At 39.4% G+C, this 22,122-nt stretch overlaps 2 protein-coding genes across 3 annotated transcripts in view; one reads left to right on the forward strand and one right to left on the reverse strand.

Moving 5' to 3' along the window:
* LOC124183617 (metabotropic glutamate receptor 7-like) overlaps nucleotides 1-10,332 on the forward strand; it is a 75,912-nt gene extending 65,580 nt beyond the window's left edge. For both annotated transcript variants that reach the window (XM_046572307.1, XM_046572305.1), the window contains exons 9-17: nucleotides 2,981-3,136; nucleotides 5,003-5,129; nucleotides 5,429-5,540; nucleotides 6,410-6,633; nucleotides 6,742-7,022; nucleotides 7,766-8,070; nucleotides 8,203-8,331; nucleotides 8,429-8,836; nucleotides 9,027-10,332. In XM_046572307.1, the coding sequence (XP_046428263.1) occupies nucleotides 2,981-3,136; nucleotides 5,003-5,129; nucleotides 5,429-5,540; nucleotides 6,410-6,633; nucleotides 6,742-7,022; nucleotides 7,766-8,070; nucleotides 8,203-8,331; nucleotides 8,429-8,623 (1,529 nt within the window). In that variant the 3' untranslated portion in view covers nucleotides 8,624-8,836; nucleotides 9,027-10,332. The remainder of the gene's footprint in view (nucleotides 1-2,980; nucleotides 3,137-5,002; nucleotides 5,130-5,428; nucleotides 5,541-6,409; nucleotides 6,634-6,741; nucleotides 7,023-7,765; nucleotides 8,071-8,202; nucleotides 8,332-8,428; nucleotides 8,837-9,026) is intronic.
* Nucleotides 10,333-18,022: 7,690 nt separating this feature from the next.
* On the reverse strand, nucleotides 18,023-20,921 carry LOC124183621 (uncharacterized protein KIAA2013 homolog). Its single transcript, XM_046572324.1, has 7 exons — nucleotides 20,420-20,921; nucleotides 19,874-20,336; nucleotides 19,468-19,717; nucleotides 19,121-19,359; nucleotides 18,816-19,043; nucleotides 18,394-18,668; nucleotides 18,023-18,305 (listed from the first exon to the last, which is right to left on the reverse strand). The coding sequence occupies exons 1-7, from the start codon at nucleotides 20,598-20,600 to the stop codon at nucleotides 18,118-18,120; spliced, it is 1,824 nt and encodes a 607-aa protein (XP_046428280.1). The 5' UTR covers nucleotides 20,601-20,921; the 3' UTR covers nucleotides 18,023-18,117.
* Between the last annotated feature and the right edge of the window lie 1,201 nt (nucleotides 20,922-22,122).

Consider the following 22,122-nt stretch of genomic DNA (forward strand, 5'->3'; position numbering starts at 1 on the left):
CTCTAAGAGTATAGGTATGGAATCAGTCCAATTGAGGGCACAGTAATCAATTTTAAGAGATAATCTTTTTTTCTATTTTCTATTTTCTTTCTTTAGTTATTAATTTTCTTCCATTGGTTGTATTGCACAGGGGTAAAAGTCATGGTCCATTCTAATCTAATCTTAATTCAAGTCGATCACCATAACTACAGAGAATGCATGAGACTCACAGTTACGGCTGAACCGTTAAATTTTTTTTTGTAAGATGCTATAATAAAGTGTAGGTACTCCTTCACATTCCATCGAGTAAAAACAATCGGATATGCAGGGAACAGTTTTATCCAATGTACCATTTAATCTTGATAAGAAAGAAATCATTCACCTGGATAAAATGTTTTTCAATTGAATCAGACTAATACCGACCTTGCCGACTGTGCAAGTGATTATCCCGACTCTGTTTTTTTCTGTTTCGGAAAATTTATATGACAATGAGTCGAACGAACATCACTAGACTCGAAAAATCGCCTTATCAATTTATTTATTTATACAGACCCACTAATAAACAAGATTCCCCAATAATAGAACTATCTCGACGCAATTACATTTATACACACAAGAGAAAAGAAATAAGACAAAATAGGCATTAAACGGAGTATGAAGCTAGCTGCGCACCTCAAGTCACTCTGATTTCAGTTAATTGTAAGAAGTACCAGACATAATATTTACATGAAGCTTTTTCGGCTTACCGTTTCACTCCTGGTTTTTCAATGCTTCCTGTCACTTTTTCTCTCTTTCTCCTCCCTTTACGGTCTGTCTTTTTGTCATTCTTTTAGCCGTGAGTTCCCTTCCGGGTGATATCCCCCCCCCCCCCATCACTACCAACCCAATTTCGTGCAAAGAAGTCGAGGTTTTATTATTATTACGCCGAGAGCTTTTACTACGGGGTGAATTCCACGAAAAGAGAAAACGCGGCACCTGTTTTAGAAAAATCCTACTGCCGTTATTACTTTAGTTATTATAATCATAAAACGCAGTCGTCCCCCTCTGTAATTACGACGGACCGAACCCCATCCACCAACCCACCTGGCATCGAATAAATCCTGGTTTACGTAATTTAAAATCTCAGCTGACAAGGAGGCAGCGAGAGAAGCCGACAAAACGAAATCACAGAGGAGGCGTCGCGAATTGTTTGAAGTCATTTTGGTGATGAGCTCACAACAGGTCGTTACCCTCAATTATAAATGTCGAGAGATCGTGAACCTTTAGCAAATAAAAATGAATCACTTGATACACTTAATATACCCAAAGTGTGTTTCGGACGATTCGAATTTTCTTTATACACGTAGTTATAATAGACGCAGTGCCAGCGTGCCAGAAGCGAACGTGGCTCTACTGAATATTTGACGCATATGACAAGGTTCGAGTTGCGGAAATTCCGCAGAAGGTTTCGTAAATTGCTTTTTTACTGCTAAGAGAATTGCCTCGATTCGCCCGATCTACGAATGGTGTTTCAACTCGTAGCTTTGGCTTTGTTTCAACATGTGGTTCGCGTCTGAAAACGATCTACAATATCCATTATCGCAACTTCGTAGAGCTTGGAACTTATATTGCGTTACAAGTGCGGAACATGGGTGATTTCTAACGAGCCCGCAGCCTGACGTGTGAAGTCAGATATAGCACGTGAGACACACGATATTTTTTCAACAACCGTAAAGGAAAGTTTGATTTGAGAAGCGGACGAATGTAACATAATAATTCGAAAGAAGTAGATCACAGGCAGTCGTAGGTTCAGAGGCATGGGTTCGGCTACACGAAACATACCCTTAACGCGCAAACTTCAGGTGAAGCACAACACAATGATATCTCTGGCGGTGCGTAGTCAGTGCGCAACATTTAGTTGGCGCGTGCGCCAAGAAAGCCATGACGTTTAAAATTTATGATTTCAATTGAACGCATGCACCAGTGTCATTTTACTGAACTCTTCAGAAATGGCGCACTTTACGCACGCCCCACAGACTTCGAAAATCTAACCTTGCAAAGATCTGTTGGAAAAAATTGTTCTTGGTTCAAAACAACAGTCCCATTTACCTACTACTCCAACTATTCAAGTACACGTGTAGTGCCTTATCGAACCTAGCACCCTAAAAAAATGATCAACATCAGGTTATAGCAAAAATGTAATGCCCTGTTAAAATATAATATAAATATTTCAGGTATTAAAAATACATTTTTAATTTTTTATTCCTAATTCAATATAATAATGGTCATGAGCGTGAATAATGATTGCTTAGTCGCATCTATTGTCCCATGAATCCACTGGTAGACAAACCTCGATTAGTCAGCCTTTTGACGAGTACCTAATTCGTGCAGGGTGGGCAAAATTTGGCTGATCATCGGTTAGTTATATCAACGCTGACGGGAATCTGGATGGTTAGTTCTCCGTATTGGTACTGCGGAACGATTCCTTATTCTCGGAACCTCTCCTTCCAATAACTTTTCCCGAAAGTTGTATTTCTCATTCTCCTGCAGAGCAATCAAGATTCCCGAGATCCTTGGTTGCGGAATCCGTTATGTCCAAATCCACCAATGTTGTACTGACCACGGAGGTGACCAACTCTTCGTATCGAGAGCAGTTCGTCAATCAATCAGTCGAACGAAAAGATTTGAAACTTTTCTCGTTATTCGACCAAAGACGCCATACATCCGACAACGGTCACAAATCACTTTTATGACTACAGCAAACTAAGTTCCACGCTCACTAGAACTTTGGAACTAGCGATTGTTTAAAAAAATATGATATTTGGGTCAATAACGATATTTATGAAACCGGGTGTTTTGCATTCGGTTTTAATTGATTATATGCAAATCATACCAAGATAATTTACTTCAATTACGTAACTCCTTGAACTGCAGTTTCCTCCTCAATGACGACTACAAGAGTATAACCATTATCAGTTAGATCGGCAATATAAATTTTCATACATTCATTTTATGCTTCCAGTTGACGCTGTCTACGCCATGGCCTACGCAGTTCATAACATCATCGAGGACGAGTGCGTCCGCGGTCGCGGTACGGCTCACTATCTCTGCGACGTCCTTAGGCCGGCTCCGCAAGGACAACACCTTCTGCACTATATCCACAACGTGACTTTCGTCGGTGAGTATAATTATACAATTTTGGCAGGAATTCACGCCTCCAGATCTTCACAATCCACAACGGTAGCGTATGAGGACCAGGACCACTGATATCTATTATAGTACAGAGATCAGTGACTAGGACGAATGTGGGCGGTGGTGCTTGTGCATGGAAACAGTAAATAGAAGAAAACCAACACAGGCTCCAAAACAGTCCAAAAATCGTAGCACAAACGGTTGAGCTTCCCGAACTTAAATAAGTTTATCTGAGCTGCGATATATTTGGTCAAGTTTATTTTCATGAGTATGGTGTTCGGCCAATTTTTCGTGAGCTATCTCGTGAATTTCTGATGCAACAGTAACAAACGTCTGATCTTGTAACGGAAGAGCGCCGAAAAATAAGTAAGAAGTAAACACGTCCCTCCACGGTGTAGCAAAAGAATATACGGCCCAGCCTGTCGTTGTGTCGGTTACATCGGGCATCTGTTTTGCAGTTATTTATACTTTTCATTGTAAGAAAAGGGTAGTTTTTTTCAATATTGTAAACCCTTGTCACCTACAGCAGACAAGCTCAATTCGCTCATTTAGGAATATTTTCTTCCTCCTACCTTTTGTAATGTTATATATTTCTTTTCTATTTTCTTTCTTCTGGTTATTGTTCCAAATTTTCCCCAGAAAGATATAATACTGTCTCATTTCTTTGTCTAAATGCGTTGCATATCAAAGAGTTTATATTTCATTTGTCAAGCGTATCATTACGCGAACGTAATTTCGAATCTCGCAAAAGTAAAAATCTTGGGTTGTTCAATTTATGAACGGTGCAAAAAATATTACTCGCTCTCACGCCACTTTCCCGATTCATATGACGTTACTGAAGAACGCGAATATACCTAAATTGTATTATACGCGCCGTAACGAAACTACTCAGATTCGACGCTTTGAACTAACTGACTTTTAAGATAGATACTTTCAATAAACAACAAAGTCATTGTCCATGTTTAGCAAGACCTCGCCTAAGGATTCACTAGCAATTTGGCACTCTCTCAACATCCAAATCATGAGTGGCAAGTAGCTGCAGTTACCATAATCGATATGGGTAGCCTTACCGCAATATTCAACGCAGTTCATGCATGATATTCAGGAAATATGCCTAGGCATTACGGGGGTAGGATACATGCAATCGACGATAGATTAACGTGAGAGTGGCAGCTGGAAACTCATATCGATATCCACAAACCTGCGTCAACATCAATTGGACGAATAGGTGACGTCGTATAAGTCACCTTACACACAAACACACATGCTTATAAATAGCGATTCTATAGTAGCTTTGGAAAAAATATATTTCCAAGCTCTTTCCGAATGCGGCAGAGAATCATTGCATGCCCCAATACTAAAAAACTTGACGAAAATCGAGGTGGCGTCGACTGCTCTTTGCGTCGATTGGGTAAAGGTACACCTAGCTATTGGTAGGAAAGTATTTGAATCCACACCGATGATAACACAGGTCTGCGATGAAAAAATTATACGAATAATTGTACATACATGATTATACATATTTTTATGAAAACATCTCCACTTTTTCCGTTTTCCTTCAACTAAAATTGGTGCAATTCCCACCAATTGTCAGGGAATGATTAAGGACCATCTTCAATTTTGATCAAGCACTCACTCAGATTCTCGAGTTTGGGGTCACCTTTTAGCATGGTTCTGCTATTCTATTATTGCAACGTTACATCAATTCAGCACACTTATTGTTCGTCTTAAGGCAACTTGTAACACCAAGGTATACCACCTTTATCGGTATAATGGCTAAGTGTTGGACCACTTTCCAAAGTTATTACAATTACTTGTCTGAATCTAGTTTCGATAGATTTTTCACTTTCAGGGCGCCAAGGAACTGAGATAAAGTTCAATTCTGACGGAGATGCTTTTGGCTTCTACAATATTTATCAGTACCAACATAGCGAAGAAGGACGATTCGATTACACTCCAATTGGCACTTGGAAAGAAATGTAAGTTTCGATTCCCTGGATAGTTCCATAGGTGACACATTAATAGCAAGCGTGTGAGACGAAAGTAGGAGAACATTCCAATGATTTTTACTATTGCTATTGACTTTATAAACCTGTGCCTCCTGCAAGAGCCCATATATCAGGGAACTTGGTTTCTCACGAACCAAGTAGGTAAATTCTTCAGAATTTAAGGGTAAGATGATAATGTACTGTACAAACATCCCATTTAATTTTCAATTATTTCCAATGTAATAGATGAAACTGGTGAACTTCTTTAAGGTAGCCATGCATTATTCTAGCCTCGAGCTTGATGTCAACATGACACGATGGGCGACGGGTCCCGGCGAAGAAAACATCCCACGGAGTACGTGTAGCGAAAACTGTCCTCTTGGTCACGTCAGAAATTTTCAGGTGATTGCGTCATTTTCTAGATCGCACGTCAATCTCTTTCCATTATATTGTACTATAAAAACGTTTCAATTATCGCAATGGTATACGGAAGGATGAAAGAGCTATATAGCTACTACCTAGAGAAATGTTCCCCAGTTAGTTTAACATGGTAAACGTAAGATAAACATGGTTTGTCGCAAGGAAAAAGATCTTGAGTAACTAGTAAAGATCTAGGAATAGAATGCCACTGAATGCTATCGTATGCAACATGTGAGAGTGGAGATACAAAGTTATCACCGCGAATCGAAGTAATATCGAGAGTACATCTATATATCTTCATTGACACGGAGGAAATTGATGTTCTCTCGCATAGAGGTGCCGCAAAAATCTATACCAACGAATGTACATTATGTATTTATACATAGGTATATACCTACCTATGTAAGCAAAATATTACGTATGTGTAATGCAGACATACTTTAAAGGGCTCTTGCGTAGGCATTTCACGTCACGTGGGGAATTTCCAGATGGGAATATAAGAAAAGCCCAACGCGGAATTTCAACCGAATCTTCTACATTTTTTTCACATCTCATTCCTCCGCGGTCTGACCCTGTTCCGTGTACTTGTGACTTTTCCAAATAAAATGAGGTGCAAATTATTGAAAATTTTTCGGATATAATCACACGTTTCCCTGCCAAGGTGCTCGATTTTATGAACTCAAGTGAATCACGTTTACCTACGCAGTTCTTACCGTGAGGTTCTTTTAAGTAGATCAAAAAATACCAAAGTAAAAGTGCACGTCGCTTCGGGCGACTCTACTCGTCCGCACGAGTTGTTTATCCACCACGGTTATTACAGTCGTCCGAATCAGTGAGTAAAATTATTTCAGGAAGCTTGTTGCTGGAGTTGCGTTGCTTGTCGGGAAGACGCCTACGTGTTTAACGACACTTGCCGCAGCTGTGATCCGGGATACGCTCCTGACAAGACGAAAACCCGGTGCATAAAGTTAGCGGCTGAAGTTATACCTTGGACGAGCCCCTGGGCAGTCGTTCCTCTAGCATTTGCTGCGGTGGGGATTCTCAGCACCCTCTTCACTACAGCTGTCTTCATCAGGTCGGTTTCATTGAAACTATCCAATACAGCAACGACCACGGCATTGTGATTATAGTGTTCTGCACTACTTTCATCTAAATCTAAAGAGCGAAATCCTTTCAACGACAGATTCAATCGCACCCCGGTGATCATGGCCTCCGGGCGAGAGCTCTGCTACGTTCTTCTCGTTGGTATTCTCTCTTGTTACGGAATGAGTTTCATCATACTGAGCAGACCGACCACTTGGAATTGCACCTACCTTCGGATAGGACTAGGCCTGTGTCTGAGTATTTGCTACAGCGCCATACTCACCAAAACCAATCGGATTTCCCGGATTTTTAATCAGGGGATTAAAAGCATTAAACGACCATCGTACACATCGCCGAAAAGCCAAGTTGCCATTGCTATTGGTGAGTTCCGAAGCAAGCACTCGGCTTTCAAAGTTATGACGATTGACGCAATGACTTATGGAAATGTGGACCTGGAATAACAATAAGTTTGCCTAGCTCCATTTCAGATTTTACCATAATTACTAAATATTGTAACACGTTCGTTTTTGTATTTTTTCTTCTTCATTCTATCATCATCTTATCAATGTTAAAAAAAAATCCGGATCCTCGAACCTGAACTGTGGTTAGTCACCGGGAAACAAGTAGCTCAGACCACCAGTATCGACGTAATTTATCCGAAATCGGAAACGGGTCCTATAGCTAGTCCAGGCTGAGCGGTTAATCACTGACCGATTTCATGTACACCTGATTTGAAAATTACAAAGATTTCAGAAGATTTCAGATGTTTTCAGAATACTTCAAAAGAATTCAGAGATTTCAAAAGATTAAAGAAGACTTCATGGGATTTCACAGAATTTTTTCAAAGATTTCAAAACATTTTTACAGTGATTTCAAAATATTTCAAAAGATTTCAGGAGATTTCACAAGTTTTCCGAAAAAAATATACACCAGATTACACGAGTGATTAACCCCTCGGTCCAAGCGATATACAAATGTATCCGTAACCGTCCACTTTGCAGTGAACCGCAGTCTATGCGCTATCCCGGCGGCATTATTACGATGCGACACCTAATGCGGTTGAGTCGCAATGAATTATATTCTGTGAAAACCTACATTATGAATCTCCCTCTGTATATCCCTAGGGATTACGGCAGTCCAGCTAATCGGAGCGATAGTATGGTTAATCATCGAGCCTCCAGACACCAAGGAAATCTATCCGTACCCGTTGACCGCTGTTCTAACTTGCCGCGTTTCAACCTTCTCCCTCATGATGTCTCTCGTGTACAACATGATACTGATCCTCATGTGTACGTTGTACGCGTTCAAAACACGCAAGATACCTGAAAACTTCAACGAGGCCAAATACATTGGATTCACCATGTACTCCACATGTATAGTATGGCTTGCCTTCATTCCGATTTACTTCGGCACCAACAACGATTACAAGGTAAGACTTGTAAGGTAAACATATCTCACTTGTACTCGATGAAAAGTAGTATTTTACGTTGTAGGCGGATCAAACGCGTTCAGGTATAAAATTATCCCGCTGTGAAAAGACAAATCAAACTTTATCCAACAGATCCAGATCGCTAGTATGTGCATGTGCATCAACATCTCAGCAACCGTTGCTCTGGGCTGTCTGTTCACGCCAAAGGTGTATATAGTCCTGTTCCAGCCATACAAGAATGTCAGACCTGGACAGACGAACGTAAGTCAGTTATCCAGACTTCTTCGTAGTGCATGTACTTGTCTCACATGCCTGGATGTCGCTTGAAGTCAAGCAAATATTTCTAATTATTTTACAGGCTGCTCAGGCTCAAGGAGCGAACAGGCCTGCCTACAGCATGAGATTTTCTGGAGCGAGAAGTCAAACGATGCAAAGTGTAACATCCGGTTCTAGAAGTAGCCCGACCAGACAGGCTCGCGGTGAGTTGAAACACGAGAACGGCGAATCGCAAGCCTTGGCAAGCCCGTCGGTAGAAGAATCGTCCGTCAGCTAGGTAGCTCTAATACACCTTCATCAGAGTCGGGAACATCGCTCATCAAGCGAAGATGATCTGGCGATGTTGCAGATGAATGAGGAGGTGTATGAACAAGATGACAACATATTATCAACCGTGGCTGAGTTGTCCGAGCTAACGGATACTCCTACGCCACCCACCCACAACAGGTCGAACAGATGTCGCGATGAATCCGCATCTGGCTCTGTGCAGGTAACCATTACATACAATTAGCCTTCATCGTCCATTGCCAGATACTTAAAATTCAAGCAATTCATATTACATAGTACGATAACAATATGTGTAGTCTGTAAAGGTCGTTGCGCCTCAAAAATCCGTGACTGTCGAAACGCTGCGAGTACAGGTGGCTGAATAATTTGTTTGTTTTTTTTCTCTATGCAAGTCAAACGATTCCGTGGAAAATGAAAAATCGACAAACGTGCCGAGCATCTCCGCGATGGTTTCTATGCAATCTAATCTGGAGTACGAAGTCAAGAAATTGGACGAGATCGACAATTCAACCGCATAGGGATATCCTACATGGACGTTGCAGGAATCGTCTCCAGTCGAATTCTTAACAACATAAAGCTTATAGAAATGGAGAGGACATGCTTCGCGTTGCTGCTCATCCGTGAAAGTGACCGTGACAGCAAAATCATCTGTTTCCTTGGAGGTAGCGCACGCGCATTACGGCGGAATTAAGATTAACAATTTATGAACGTCATTCGAACACAGAAACGTTGACTGGAGAATACAAAGTAATTTTGGAATTTTTAACAAAAATTCTGACACAAAATTCAAGGTGACATAGCTTAATTTTTTTCACATAGTATTAATAACTCTTCATTTTTTCGGCTAGAATGTAATTCTATACAAATAGAAAAAACGACAATCGTAGTAAATCTTTATACAGTAATCGTATTAAAAAATATTAATCCTTTGCATAATAAGGTAGAAGATGAAAAATAATCTTTATAACGATCGATGATGTGACGTTTAATTATACATACATCGCGTGTACATATAGCGACGTGGCTACTGGTTGGCAAAAATAAGAAGTTTAATATGTTTGTTTCACAATTTTTTATCTGCAACTACCACAATGCGGCCGATGTGATAAAAACGTATGTTAATGCAATAATGTGTAGTGAAATTCATCATTTGATCACGATGAGGCTTTTGCAAGTTAATATCATTATCATGATTTCGTAAATTCAGAAATACTCTGTTGTAGACAATTTCTTAAACTTTGTTATGGATGAGTTGTTCAAGATTTTTTAGAAAGATACTTCTATCGTATTGCGGACTACACGTTCTACACATTGGCAAATATACTACCTCTAAGAACCGGAACTTTCGGAATCCTAAGTGCGAAGGAGAAGTACATATTCTATTTATTTATAATCAGTTGCCATGACGTGCTTGTGCAGAAAATTATTTTATTTGACTTATCTGTGAAACGATAGTTGTTGTCCTTTGATCTCGTGCCTTTTACAAACAATACACTTATTGATCATTACGATTTAGTTTTACTATTTAAGTAATGATCCATTTCGAACCATATCTTTTTAAACTAGCCTAAATTACGATCAGTCCTCACGGACTGCGGTGGTAGATTGTCTCGACTGCGCATGCTTACCTCCAGAGCGATAGACAATCCATGTTCCCCTCTCTCTCTCTCTCTCTCTCTCTCTCTCTCTCTCTCTCTCTCTCTCTCTCTCTCTCTCTCTCTCTCTCTCTCTCTCTCTCTCTCTCTCGCTCTCTCTCTCTCTCTCTCTTTCTCTCACATGTCTGAATGCTCGTCCATTGTACGGAGATAGGCTTGTTCTCTCCATTTCTATAAGCTCTATACTTTCCACCAGCGCTAGCGACTTTTGCGTGAAGGGTGTGGAAATTTCACATCGTGAAAGGCTTGTTTCAAATTCAGAATTTTGAAGCTAGATTTACATCAATTGTTGAATAACCCTATGCTGACTGATAATATACTTGTCATTCTAATTTCGCTCTTACAGCATAAAATTTCAACAGGAGAGCGGTAAAATTTTAACGTAAATCAAACTTTTGTAATGACTGACAAAAAATCAAGTAAAAAAAATGTTTCCGCAGGTTTTCAGATTCTGGTAGTGCATGTACTGAGTAAAATGTGAACATTCAACGGACCTTCCTCGGAAGATTGAGGTCCCTGCGAAAAGTTTCTTGTGCGTACATTTTCATCGCAAAAGGATTACATTTTTTTCTTGATACACGTAATCTGAAAAATTTTAAACATACCTTTTCATTTCACCCTCTTATAGTCAAGACAAAAACTCGGTGTTTGTCAAGTCCCCCCTCCCCTACAATCTTCTGAAAGAACTCTACACCCTAAGATTCCTTAAGTCGCTGGCCCTGCTTTCTGCACATTCCTCTGATCAGAGCTGTGAGTCAGACGATTGAACGCAAGGTTCGATAATGTATATAATCGTACAAACTCTCTTTTCGATACCGTCGTTCAATCTGGCCGAATCTTAAGTTTTTTCGACCATTAAATTCATTTTTATACTGCAGTAGGCTCTGTATGTGCGAACGCTTTATAAAAATAGAACAGCTCCACTGCGCTAAGGTAAGGTTCGAAACGAATCGCTGAATAATCCTCGGGCATCAGAGGGATTATTCCGCAACTTGTATGCTTCCCGTCGCAAAGGCGACAAGCCTCGTTTGCCCTGTTCAGCCGATAGTTTTTATTAAAAAAACCATTCTTATTTTTAGTATATTCGGGAGTGAATAGCCTGTGGGTCAACTTGTATAAGTTATATACCGAATTTTACGGTAATACACTAAAATGCAGTGGTGGGAAAACTCTCGGCAGAGAAGTCGTGACGAAAGAGTAGCTTACTTATCTGGAGCAATGAATCTGAATCCGGCATGCAACCGAGAATGAAATATACAAAAGATGCGATAACAATGAACACGTCACAACCGTACAATAGTTTCACAATAAGTAACACAGTTTCGAAGTTCAACGACGCCCTCTGAGGATACGGTGGAAAGGAGAACAGCGTAAAGGGTGAGGGCTTGATAACTGTAAGGGTTTAGATGTATTACCTAGTGCGAGTGCGCATCTGACCGCCCGTACTGATGAATTTCTCCCTACCATTTAGCTGATTAAACGAAGATAGATTCTCTGACAGAATAATTCTCTGTTTAACCACCGCCAATTTAACCATATTCCGTATATCCATGGTACCTTTATACCATGGATAATATAAATTTACCTTTATACCATGCATCAATATAATACAGGGTGTTTTCCAGTAATCGCCGTAGTATTCAGTGATTGCGTTCCGGAGTCATCTTAAAGTGATCATTACTCGATAGATCTGAATTATCGGCAGAGCAGGCGTACTTCGATGCATAAAATCAGACACTATCGTCGATACTGTACAGACAGAGACAGTGTTCCGGTACGGCTAATCTTTTTGACATAAGTCGCTTACATTGGTAATTGCAAATTCAGCCAGTAGCGGCCGGTCGACAGTGACACTGCAGACTGAATCCGCATCGCCGAATTAACCGACATGGCCTAAAAATTCAGAATCACTGCCCCCGTTTGTATGATTCCATATACTGTTCTAGAGATAGACTTCACAATTTTCCGGGCCGCTTGAGGCTCGCATCCTTTTCTCGAGATTCATGCTCTCTTTTACGGCACCACGAGTGGGAAACTCTGCAGTGGATGAGCTACTCTTGCGTCAAGTACTTTTGTATATTTCAACAACTTGGATATACCGAATTAGTGATTTTTCTTTCTCCTGGTAGAAACCGTATCCAAATGCTGTGATGTATAGTTAGTAAGAACTGGTTATACGTCGTAGCAGTAAGAGTACGGCTGTCACTATAAAAAATATCTCATTTTGACCCTAAATCTGCGGTAATTTTTTTAACGGTGAGACGAACTAGAGTAGATACTTAGGATTAAGACTGAACTAATATTACAAAATTATATGTATATAATAGTACATACCAGTATTATATGTATGAGCAGATTTCAGAAAATGTGTAAATATGGCCTAGAATGTGCGAGTCCCCTTTCAATTAGGTGATTCGAATGTTCAAGCTCATCATTTATATTTGGACGTTCTATTTGTTACTGTTACTAGACGTTTAGCTAATAGATGTAATGAGGAAAAGTATTTCATCTTATTCGCTAAATGACGTTAGCCAATACTGAACCGCGATAATATACGAAATATTTTCATGAAATCAGACTAGTCACGTTGTAGTTATAGGTATGTACTATAAATAGTTAGGGTATAAAGTTATGCGCGTTCGATACTTGTCGAAATTTTGTACAGTTGATTTGTAATATAAATGTACATACACACATACATGCGTAGTCTTAGATCCACATCAATTTAGGTTTATGTGGTAGTCTCAAATCTTACGTATAAATCAGTTTTCCAATACACCGATCCACATTCCTTGATCAATAGATATCTCGTACAACACTACTACTATTTAAACTACTGCTGTCACGGCTACTGTTACCACTAATACGTATTACACGTATTACAACCCCTATCAGTATTTATACAATACTACGTCTACTAATCCAGTAAAGGATAAAAAATATTGAATTGCATTCAAACAGATTAATTATGATGACAACAAATCCCAATTTCTCGAGGAAATGTACTGCACGATGCGAGAATCACTCCCAATTAATCGTTCTATTACTTTGCATGTGTATCTAAGAATTCGGTTGCATTCCCTTTTGGTTGTTTGAATCGTAACGCAATTTCAACTCGACCAAATCTGTAATACACCATTTTCTTCCGTCCATTTTTATTCGACACTGTTATACAAATTCGAATTTACCTTGAATAAAGTTTACTACGTCTCGAACATTAACGCTCTTATCGTTTTCCATTGGCTTCTTTCGTTTTGAAATTAGTTCAACGCGGGACGAAATAATCCAAATATTTTCGCGGGTTAGTTCAGATTCGTTTCCCATCAAGAATCAAAATAAATTTATTTCAATGCAATTCAATCTTTTTCCGTGTACAGGGAATACCAATACTAATACTCTACTGCTAATACTACCGTTAGTGTGCGAAATCGGATCCGCTATAGTTGCCAACTTTTGACGAGGAAAAAATGGCAATATTTATCGAAACGGTTAATATTCATAGATGTAAAATAAATCAGAATCGGTGCGGTACTTATGAACCCATAGTTACATCGCGGAGTTTCCCCGCAGGGTTAGCAGTGTTTACATATCCTTAGTCAACACCTGTAGCGTTCGACTGATGGCAAAAAAATTCGTTATTCAGAGGTTTGCGCACTAGATAAAAAGTAAAGTAGCTGAAAAAATTGAACTTGCGGCACGATAAGAATTGTTAGGTAAGAGTTGATTATAGCATGCAGCTATAAAGTTCGGCAACAGAGATCTATTATTAGATAAACGTAAAAAGAAACTTCGAGTCGAACTAATCACTGTTGACTTATATATAGTATATTTATAAGTAATTATACATACACACATGTATATATATATACATATATATATATATATATATACATATATATTAGTTATTAATACGTAACTATATACTTAATTTGACGTCTTGGAAACAGCCGTAAGAATGTTATAATATATAGGTATAGGTATATGTGGAAGTAAATACGAAGTGTCAACTCGAGACAATTATAGCAAACTTACATTATCTTACATACCTTTCATGTATAGTGGCAACGATGTGTTTCAAACTGGGATTAATAGTTATACGTTTAGCCATAATTTTAGTTTTAGCCATTTTTGAACCGCAGATCGCTATCGCCGAAGAAATATAATATCTATCCTTATAATGATATGTATACTATAGTATAGTAGCCTGAATAATTTAAACATTGTATATACACGATGGCCCGTTTGTACAGAGACAATTCAGAGTGAAAAACATTCATTGAAAAGATAAATATCTTTAATAGGTGCACTATATATACGTATATGATACTTGACGAATTTTGTTTTGAAAATGAATTATAGCAGGTTTTTGATGCGCATACACTAAAATCATGGCATAGTTTGCGCCATGTTTATAAAAATGCCGTTTGTATGCAGATCTATAACTAGTATGCTAATTCCGTTCCACTGAGTTGTCGAATCCCGCCTCTGAATGGCAGAACTGCTCTACATTTTTACAGTTTTCCTATTCTGTTTATGTACGGGGTGGACGTTAGAATTGCGAAATGTCACGGATATAGTACATTACGATACGAGTGCGAAAAATTATTTATTCGAAATATGGATATAAAAAACTGATCTCGTCGCCCCTGTTGATCGGCTACCATCATTCTGGCCGTTCATGTTTTGCTCCTGAATTATTTTTGGTGCGATGTCACTTTCTGTGATGTAGCCCAAACCGAACAGACAAACAGTATTGCATACTAAGAATATACGTTAAGTATAAATGATAGATACACTAAATGTAAATATACCATATATTGGCCATGTTTACACCGCATCGATGTGAACCGGTTAAAATGGTGGTACATGGAGAGTTTTGAGAATAATTCTTTACTTCCTTTCCATTAATGCAGTGTGAACAAATTAGATAAACAAAGCCAAAGATACGATCACCTAGGGATGTAATTAAATATAGAAAAATGATAAATATTAATGTACAACTTGTGTATGTATATGCATACACAAAATTTAGTGTATGTATAGCGCAATATACCGCCTATAATGTCCCACGCGTATCCTAAAATCCCAGCTAATTGTAAATGTATAAATGCCTGGAAAATATCCAATGGATGTTACTGTTCCATATGAATATCGTGACATCCCAGAGTCTTGAGGGATAACCGCGGTGAGACGCTCAGTGCTGGTGGGATTATTCGTGAAAATAAATTGCCTGCATTTTAATTAGCAGACGATGTAACTAGATATTAAAATTGAGATTAGAATTCCAAAGTTCTATAGGATAGTGCGCCTTACGGTACAATTTTCTGAATGACTAATGGAAAGAAACCAACGAATAGCACACGACATTGTACACACGTAGACAGTCATTCTGGCACAGCTAATTTATCTGTACAGTCGATTACGTTGGGAAATGGAGTCAGCTCGCAACACCATCATCGGCCAACCGCAAACCCATTTAAATTTTGTGTTGTTGGGTTCTGCTGTTATATTTACGAAGATTGAGCCGTTTCGCGACAAGCTGGCCGTGCCGCTGCGGGCGGATTCTTCATTGCCAACGTTATCGACTCGGCCGACGAATTAGTCGCGCCAGAATCACTGTCCACATATGTACAGCACCCTTGGTGAAAATTAATTGCCGCTTATACTACAAATTGTTACCGAAATCGGAACACCACGTATATTTCGTACACAAATGTATATACGCATAACTTTATGAGAAACTAGGCGCACATGAACGATTATGTACGAATGGTTCCGATTTCACTAGAAATTCGTCGTATATCGGTATCGTAAACTATCACCGGGGCAATTCTACAATTATAAAGGGTTGAAGAGAAGGAGGGCGAACTCTCTTTCTAGATACATGATAACGGCTGCGGGCGAAATTTGATGCTTCGCAGTTCTGAATTTGACAACTACCAACTTCGATTAGGTGTAGTTGTTTTCCAATCTTTGCGAATTGTGATTGCGGTGTAAAGGACACGCCATGGCTATAATGTATACACATTACATCTACTTCGGGAAAGTTCATCCGATGCGCTACTTATCGGAGTTCTAGGTAGTTGCTATATTTCGAGATTTTAACACCACGCGCGAAGGCTGAGTTCGTCCTACGTCTCTCTATCTTCTACACATTCAAAAGTGATAGATTTAATCGTACGTAATATTGAAACAATGTATTTTTACCGCGATAGGTATATACATCTGAACAGTATTATTGTCGATAAAAAGTGATAAAAACAATATTTATGGTGGATACTTTTTTTTGCGTAATCCAAAAGATCTCATCCACATTTATCAGTGGAGTGTTTTTCAATTTTGAATATCGCAGTAATTGTGGACATTATGAACCCGATTAGAATTCTGAATAATTCGTCTCATAATCAATCTTAAGCGCATGTCATTTTTCTATTTTTCGATATGTGACAAAGAACTGATAAAACACAATTGAAGTCTCACGCAAACATTATCTATCAATTTTGACGATCACTTGACAGAAGACTTTTGTTGCAACAATCGTAATCATATAATCACTGATATCTAGCTAGTATAGAGATCAGTACGTATAATATTGAAATAACAATTGACGTAGGAGTAACAATATGTGATAGTATTATTGCTAAAAATGATAGTAGACGTAAATACGCATACACACACTGATAATTTAGTGTGTAAAGTATGCAAATCTATGAAACGTTAAGGCGTCATGAACAAAAAGATCTCAATCACTAGCTGATTTTAAAATGTCAATATTTTTTCCAAAGTCAGGTTCTCGGGTGCATACTTATAGATGTAAATTATACATAATGTTATACACCACTAGTATTGAAATGCAAATTTTTCATGAAACAGTTGAAATAACGGGATTCATACAAAATTCTGCCATTGCCAGCTACACTAAACTGAGACACCGAATCCTGAACCGCGATGTGAACATTCTTAATTAACAATAATTTTATTGAAACCTTACATCTCATTCTTGCAAATCGATAACTTAGACCATATACTACTGGCCAGCGCACTACCTATCTGTTAACATTGTGAAGATTGAAGTCGTGTGGTCATACAAAGACAGGTGGCACGAGGCCTTGGAGTAAAGTAGAATAAGGAACCCTTAAGGGTTCCAACTTTGCCAGATTAGTGTGCGACCAATAAAATTCTTGTCGCTCTACTCGAGTGCTGATCAAGGTGGCAATGCGCTGTCCAGTCAGGGGTATACATATGGTCTAAGATTGAAAATATAAGGTTCAGGTTAAAAGTTTTCCTGTGTTTTCTCCCAAGTGACAATCTCTGCCGGGCTCATTAAGCATGTACATCGTATTGTGGCTTGCTGACAATATTTTGACAGTTTGATCGGGAAGCAACCCTGTGAATAGCCAGGGAATATACTGACATTTGCGGATACATATCCAACGGGCCCGATGACGAGCGCGATAGAGCTTATCATTCAGGAGAAAAAAAAGAAAAACCAACTTTTGAAATGGGCCTCCATGTACGTATTACATACATACACTTGAAATTGACTATGTCGATTGTCTAGGAATGAAAATTTTCGTACTCATTCAACGTTGAATTTATTACGTGTTTAATATATTCTATAATAAATGTTGTCAATAAAATTAACTGTTCCACGTTTGCTTCATTACCCCTTCAGCCATGGAACTATCGATATGGGTGGAAGAGAAATAGACTCCAAAATATTCAAAACTGTATGAAGCTTAAGCACAGTTTATTCGAAGGTAGTAAAAAAATACATATGGTATATACACGTATTTTATACAGAGTATAACTATGACTCGAAGAACTATCAGGGTTTGCCGTAACGTGTTCTTTGACGGTCCTGATGGTCGCAGTACTCGCTGAGGATAAGTTTGCATAAAAATAAGTGGAACACGACAATCAGGAAGCAAATACTGATCCAAAATAAAGTTGGCAGACCCCCCAAACGATGGCCGTGCTTGTGCAACGCCATCACGTGATGATCGTGCGCCGGTGCTGATACGAGACAAAGAATTACCAAAAACATCGTAGGAGGTATGAATAATGAAATGCATAAAAGCAATTATAGTATAATGTTCCTTACCCTCATCAACCTCGTGGACGTGCAGAGCTTTACGCAAGTCTTGCATGTGCTGTTGATCGGACGTTATGTACAATATTGCTGTCAACGGTTTCGTTAGCTTCACTGGGAAGTTAGTCCAGGATTGACTCAGTGGTACTGGAGAGTCTAAGCAGCCAGCATCGCATCCATAATAAACAGTATCGCTGCGATCAAGTGCAACACCCAGAACCGCGCGATTATCTTCGCCCACCATTACTGAGATGTTTAAGTGAGTTACGTTGCCATAACTTATGCGCCTGAAAGAGAAAGTTGAACGTTGTTGGTTTTTTTTATTTACCAGCAAATTCATCAAAAGGATACTACATATAGCATTCGACGATGGCAAGCCAACCGCTTTAGATGATGCTTTGATTAGATAATAACATATTTCAAACTTAATTGACCTGAAGAAGTAGTCGCGATGCAAGTACTGTGGATCTATATTAAACTCCAAGTGCTGGTTGCTGAACCTCAAGGATCCTAAACTGAGAACAATCGCTTGTTGAACAGCTGCCGGTCCACCAACCATCAGATGGTGACATCCCTGCTTTTCCAAGGTAACCAGCCATGCTCCAACAATGTCATTAACACCCTCAATTGTTGATGTGTCTTGCCAGAGTCGTGGAGCGTCTCTAAAATGCGTATATTCACATTACAATGGTTAATGATTAGGATTGAACAGTAAGCCAGTGAGGGATGTAGGCCCTACAGAGTGTGATGACCTCGGTAGCAACCCTCGTTGTTCGCGACATCTTTTTCGACATCTGGTATACCCGCGGGAACTTGAGACAATACGTAGTACATTGTGGAGTTGATTTTGTGCCCGTTTATCGCACCTTTAGCTTTCGAATTGCTGATTCTGATGCCTGTATGCCAGTAACTCTGCCAAACTAACGTATGTTCCTCCTTTAATCCTTGTTGTTGTTGCACAAGAGCTCTTTTCATATCCTGCAACAATGCGCTAAGGTTCATTCATTGAAATTAAAATAATTAGAAAATGAACAATCTAATGTAGCTTTCTCTTAAAAATTTTGTTACTAAAACAATAAGTCATACCTCCAATGCCTTTTTTTGTGACACTTGCAACAATTGTTTCCTTGCGATATATGAATCTGATGATACAGGTTCACTGTAATGGACGCTAGTAAGAAATTGCAGCTTCATAAAACTTCGCGCTGTAACATGGAATGTTTTTGGCGGTGAACGATACACCACAGCGACGGCCACAATCTTGTCAGAACCTGGCAAAGAAACGAATCCTGAGGTTGAAGTGTACTCGTAGTTGGGGAGTCCTTCAACTTGAACTCTGTTAAATAAAATTTCAAATTTAATGAAGCAAATATGCGTCCCGCAGGAGCATATCTTACATTGGAAACTTTGAAGAAATTTACAGAAAGCCATACAATTTTCCAGCCTGATCGAAATAAAGTAAGCTTGGAGGAAAAACTTGCAAAGTACCTACTGTACTGCCTCGGTGCCTGAGTCCCTCCAATGCATTGATGTTTGAGGCTTGAGCGGAACTTCTTGAGAAACTGCGAGGGGATTGGCTATCTTGATTTCTTGAACAAAAATCCTATCGAGGCTTCTGTGAGCATAATACTGAAATTCAACGTGATACCCTTCACGAAAACATTGATATCTATGAACTATCCCGGTGGTTAAATGCGTAACAGTGGCTTCCCGAGAAGGAGTGTTGTCGGAATTTGGATGTGTTAATATCGGCTGCCAAGGAACCCTCAGAGATAGCGTTCTTCCATTTTTTATATAGAGCCAAGCTTCAGGAGTCACGGGAATACCGAAAACTCCATTTCCAACGTAAGGCAAATAAGAATGATCGTCGGAAGAAGGTGAGATGATAGCATTGTATTCAGCGGCATCAAAAAATGCACTAGCGAGTCTTTCGTTGATGCATTGATCTTCAAATGCTATGGAATAATAAAAACCAAGAGTCATTTTCGGACATTGACAGCTGATTGAACAATTATTTGTTTCCACTCCAAAGAATCACCTTCGATCGGTCTTTGGCTACTGGCAAACAACCACTGAGCAACGGAAGGTCCAAGGTAGAGCAGCAGCGCTCCGCAAATGACCAACAATATGAGGAGCTTGCGATATGAGTGATTGCCATCAATGAATCGCCTTATACGTTTGGCAAAGTCGTGGGTATCGAACATTCCTCCACCCCTCATTCTAGAAAATCTACTCAACCACCACGATGGGAACTGGAGATGTATTAACCAAGATGGGCGTTTCTTAACCTTCAACGCGAGCTGTCACCTACATAACCGCGACGACCAAACATACCTCCCTATTTGTACGCAATAAAGACACAGAGATTCTATCTACGTATTATCCGGTAGTTGGTTTGTATTCTGTAAAAATTAGTGGCTTAGCTATCAGCAGACTTGTTCGTTCGGAGATCTCGAAACTAAGCCTTGGTTCCAATACGCAATGGTTAACCACGCGACAATTACAAGACTCCACGACTGCTGATTGTGACGTAAAAACGTCGGGACAATTGGGTAGAGCGAGACAGTTACAACCTGTCTGCTCAACAGGCAGTTCGCAATACGCAGGTGTACGCGGGTGACCAATCAGAATTACACAGCGCCTGCTGCACAGGCAACTTGTATTACAGAAATGCATGTCTGGTAGCGAGGGACGACAGATACCTGTACTCTAATCGTCGGAATTGCACATCACCCACTTTAGTCAGCAAGTCGTATTCAACAGATGAATGACTAATAGCAGCCACGGCTGGCCTGATTCTACTTACAATTAGAATTATGCATAAACGTAAAGGAGGCGGACTGCGCGCTCCGTAACGGCCTTTGAAGCCGGTGCGATTAGTCTTCGTCTTTAATCAGGGCTATGCTCCGTCATAGTCCGCATACAACTATTTGAATGGATCTAATTGTTTCCATACAGCACCAAAAGTTATTAGCTCTTTTTTACTTATGGTTGTACTGCGCGGTATTGAAAAAATAGCTAATACTTTTTGTATTCGTTCTATCGTTTTACTGTACCTATACCTCGATTGTTATACCGTATTAATGACATGATATTGGTAAATATAATTAATTTACTAATTGTAGATTCGCAGGAAATACCGGTAATTATATCCCGAGTTCTATAAAACTAGAAGATAATTTCTTACCGATTCATTGTCAGACTTAAGCGTCAGCTGGCTGACCGGGGCAAGGCGGTGTTCACGCATGGTTCCCGCGCCTATTCCAGCAACATCCTCTTGTCATTTGGGCCACCTCTCTGTCCCTTCGCCGCGGAACGTCGCATCAGCTCACAAAGTGAGTGCCAAGCACAGCCATACGCATACATCTATATGTACATATTTGCACGTCCTATGTATGTACATTGTACATACGTATGGTTGTACAGAATCGAATTCGCCTCCATGGATTCATTATATATATATATAACAAAGTAGTTTGAACTATGCTAGTGAGATGATAGTATTGTACTTGAATCGTTGAATAATGAAAGAAACAATTAAAAAGAAAAGACGCATTCAACATCGCTAACGCCAGCGAGACTGGATGGAATAATATACGCCCGCGACAGAAGCACTAGAAGCTGTCCGAGTGAAGGAAAATCAATTGGTAATTGAGATTGCCAATCGAATGGAAGAGAAAATAATTCTTTTTGGAATTTGAACATTTTGCGGAGAATTCAGCCGCATCGTAAAATGGATTG

The sequence above is a fragment of the Neodiprion fabricii genome, chromosome 5 (genome assembly GCF_021155785.1).
Source record: "Neodiprion fabricii isolate iyNeoFabr1 chromosome 5, iyNeoFabr1.1, whole genome shotgun sequence".
Taxonomy (NCBI): Eukaryota; Metazoa; Arthropoda; class Insecta; order Hymenoptera; family Diprionidae; genus Neodiprion; species Neodiprion fabricii.

What these genes read in the sequence shown, in the direction of transcription:
- LOC124183621 (XM_046572324.1), bottom strand. Translation starts at nt 20,600, where the DNA reads ATGAGGGGTGGAGGAATGTTCGATACCCACGACTTTGCCAAACGTATA. An exon ending in TCAGGCACCGAGGCAGTACA is followed by an intron (nt 19,718 to 19,873) that starts GTAGGTACTTTG and finishes TTTATTTAACAG; the next exon opens with AGTTCAAGTTGAAGGACTCC. An exon ending in CATCGCGACTACTTCTTCAG is followed by an intron (nt 18,669 to 18,815) that starts GTCAATTAAGTT and finishes TTTCTCTTTCAG; the next exon opens with GCGCATAAGTTATGGCAACG.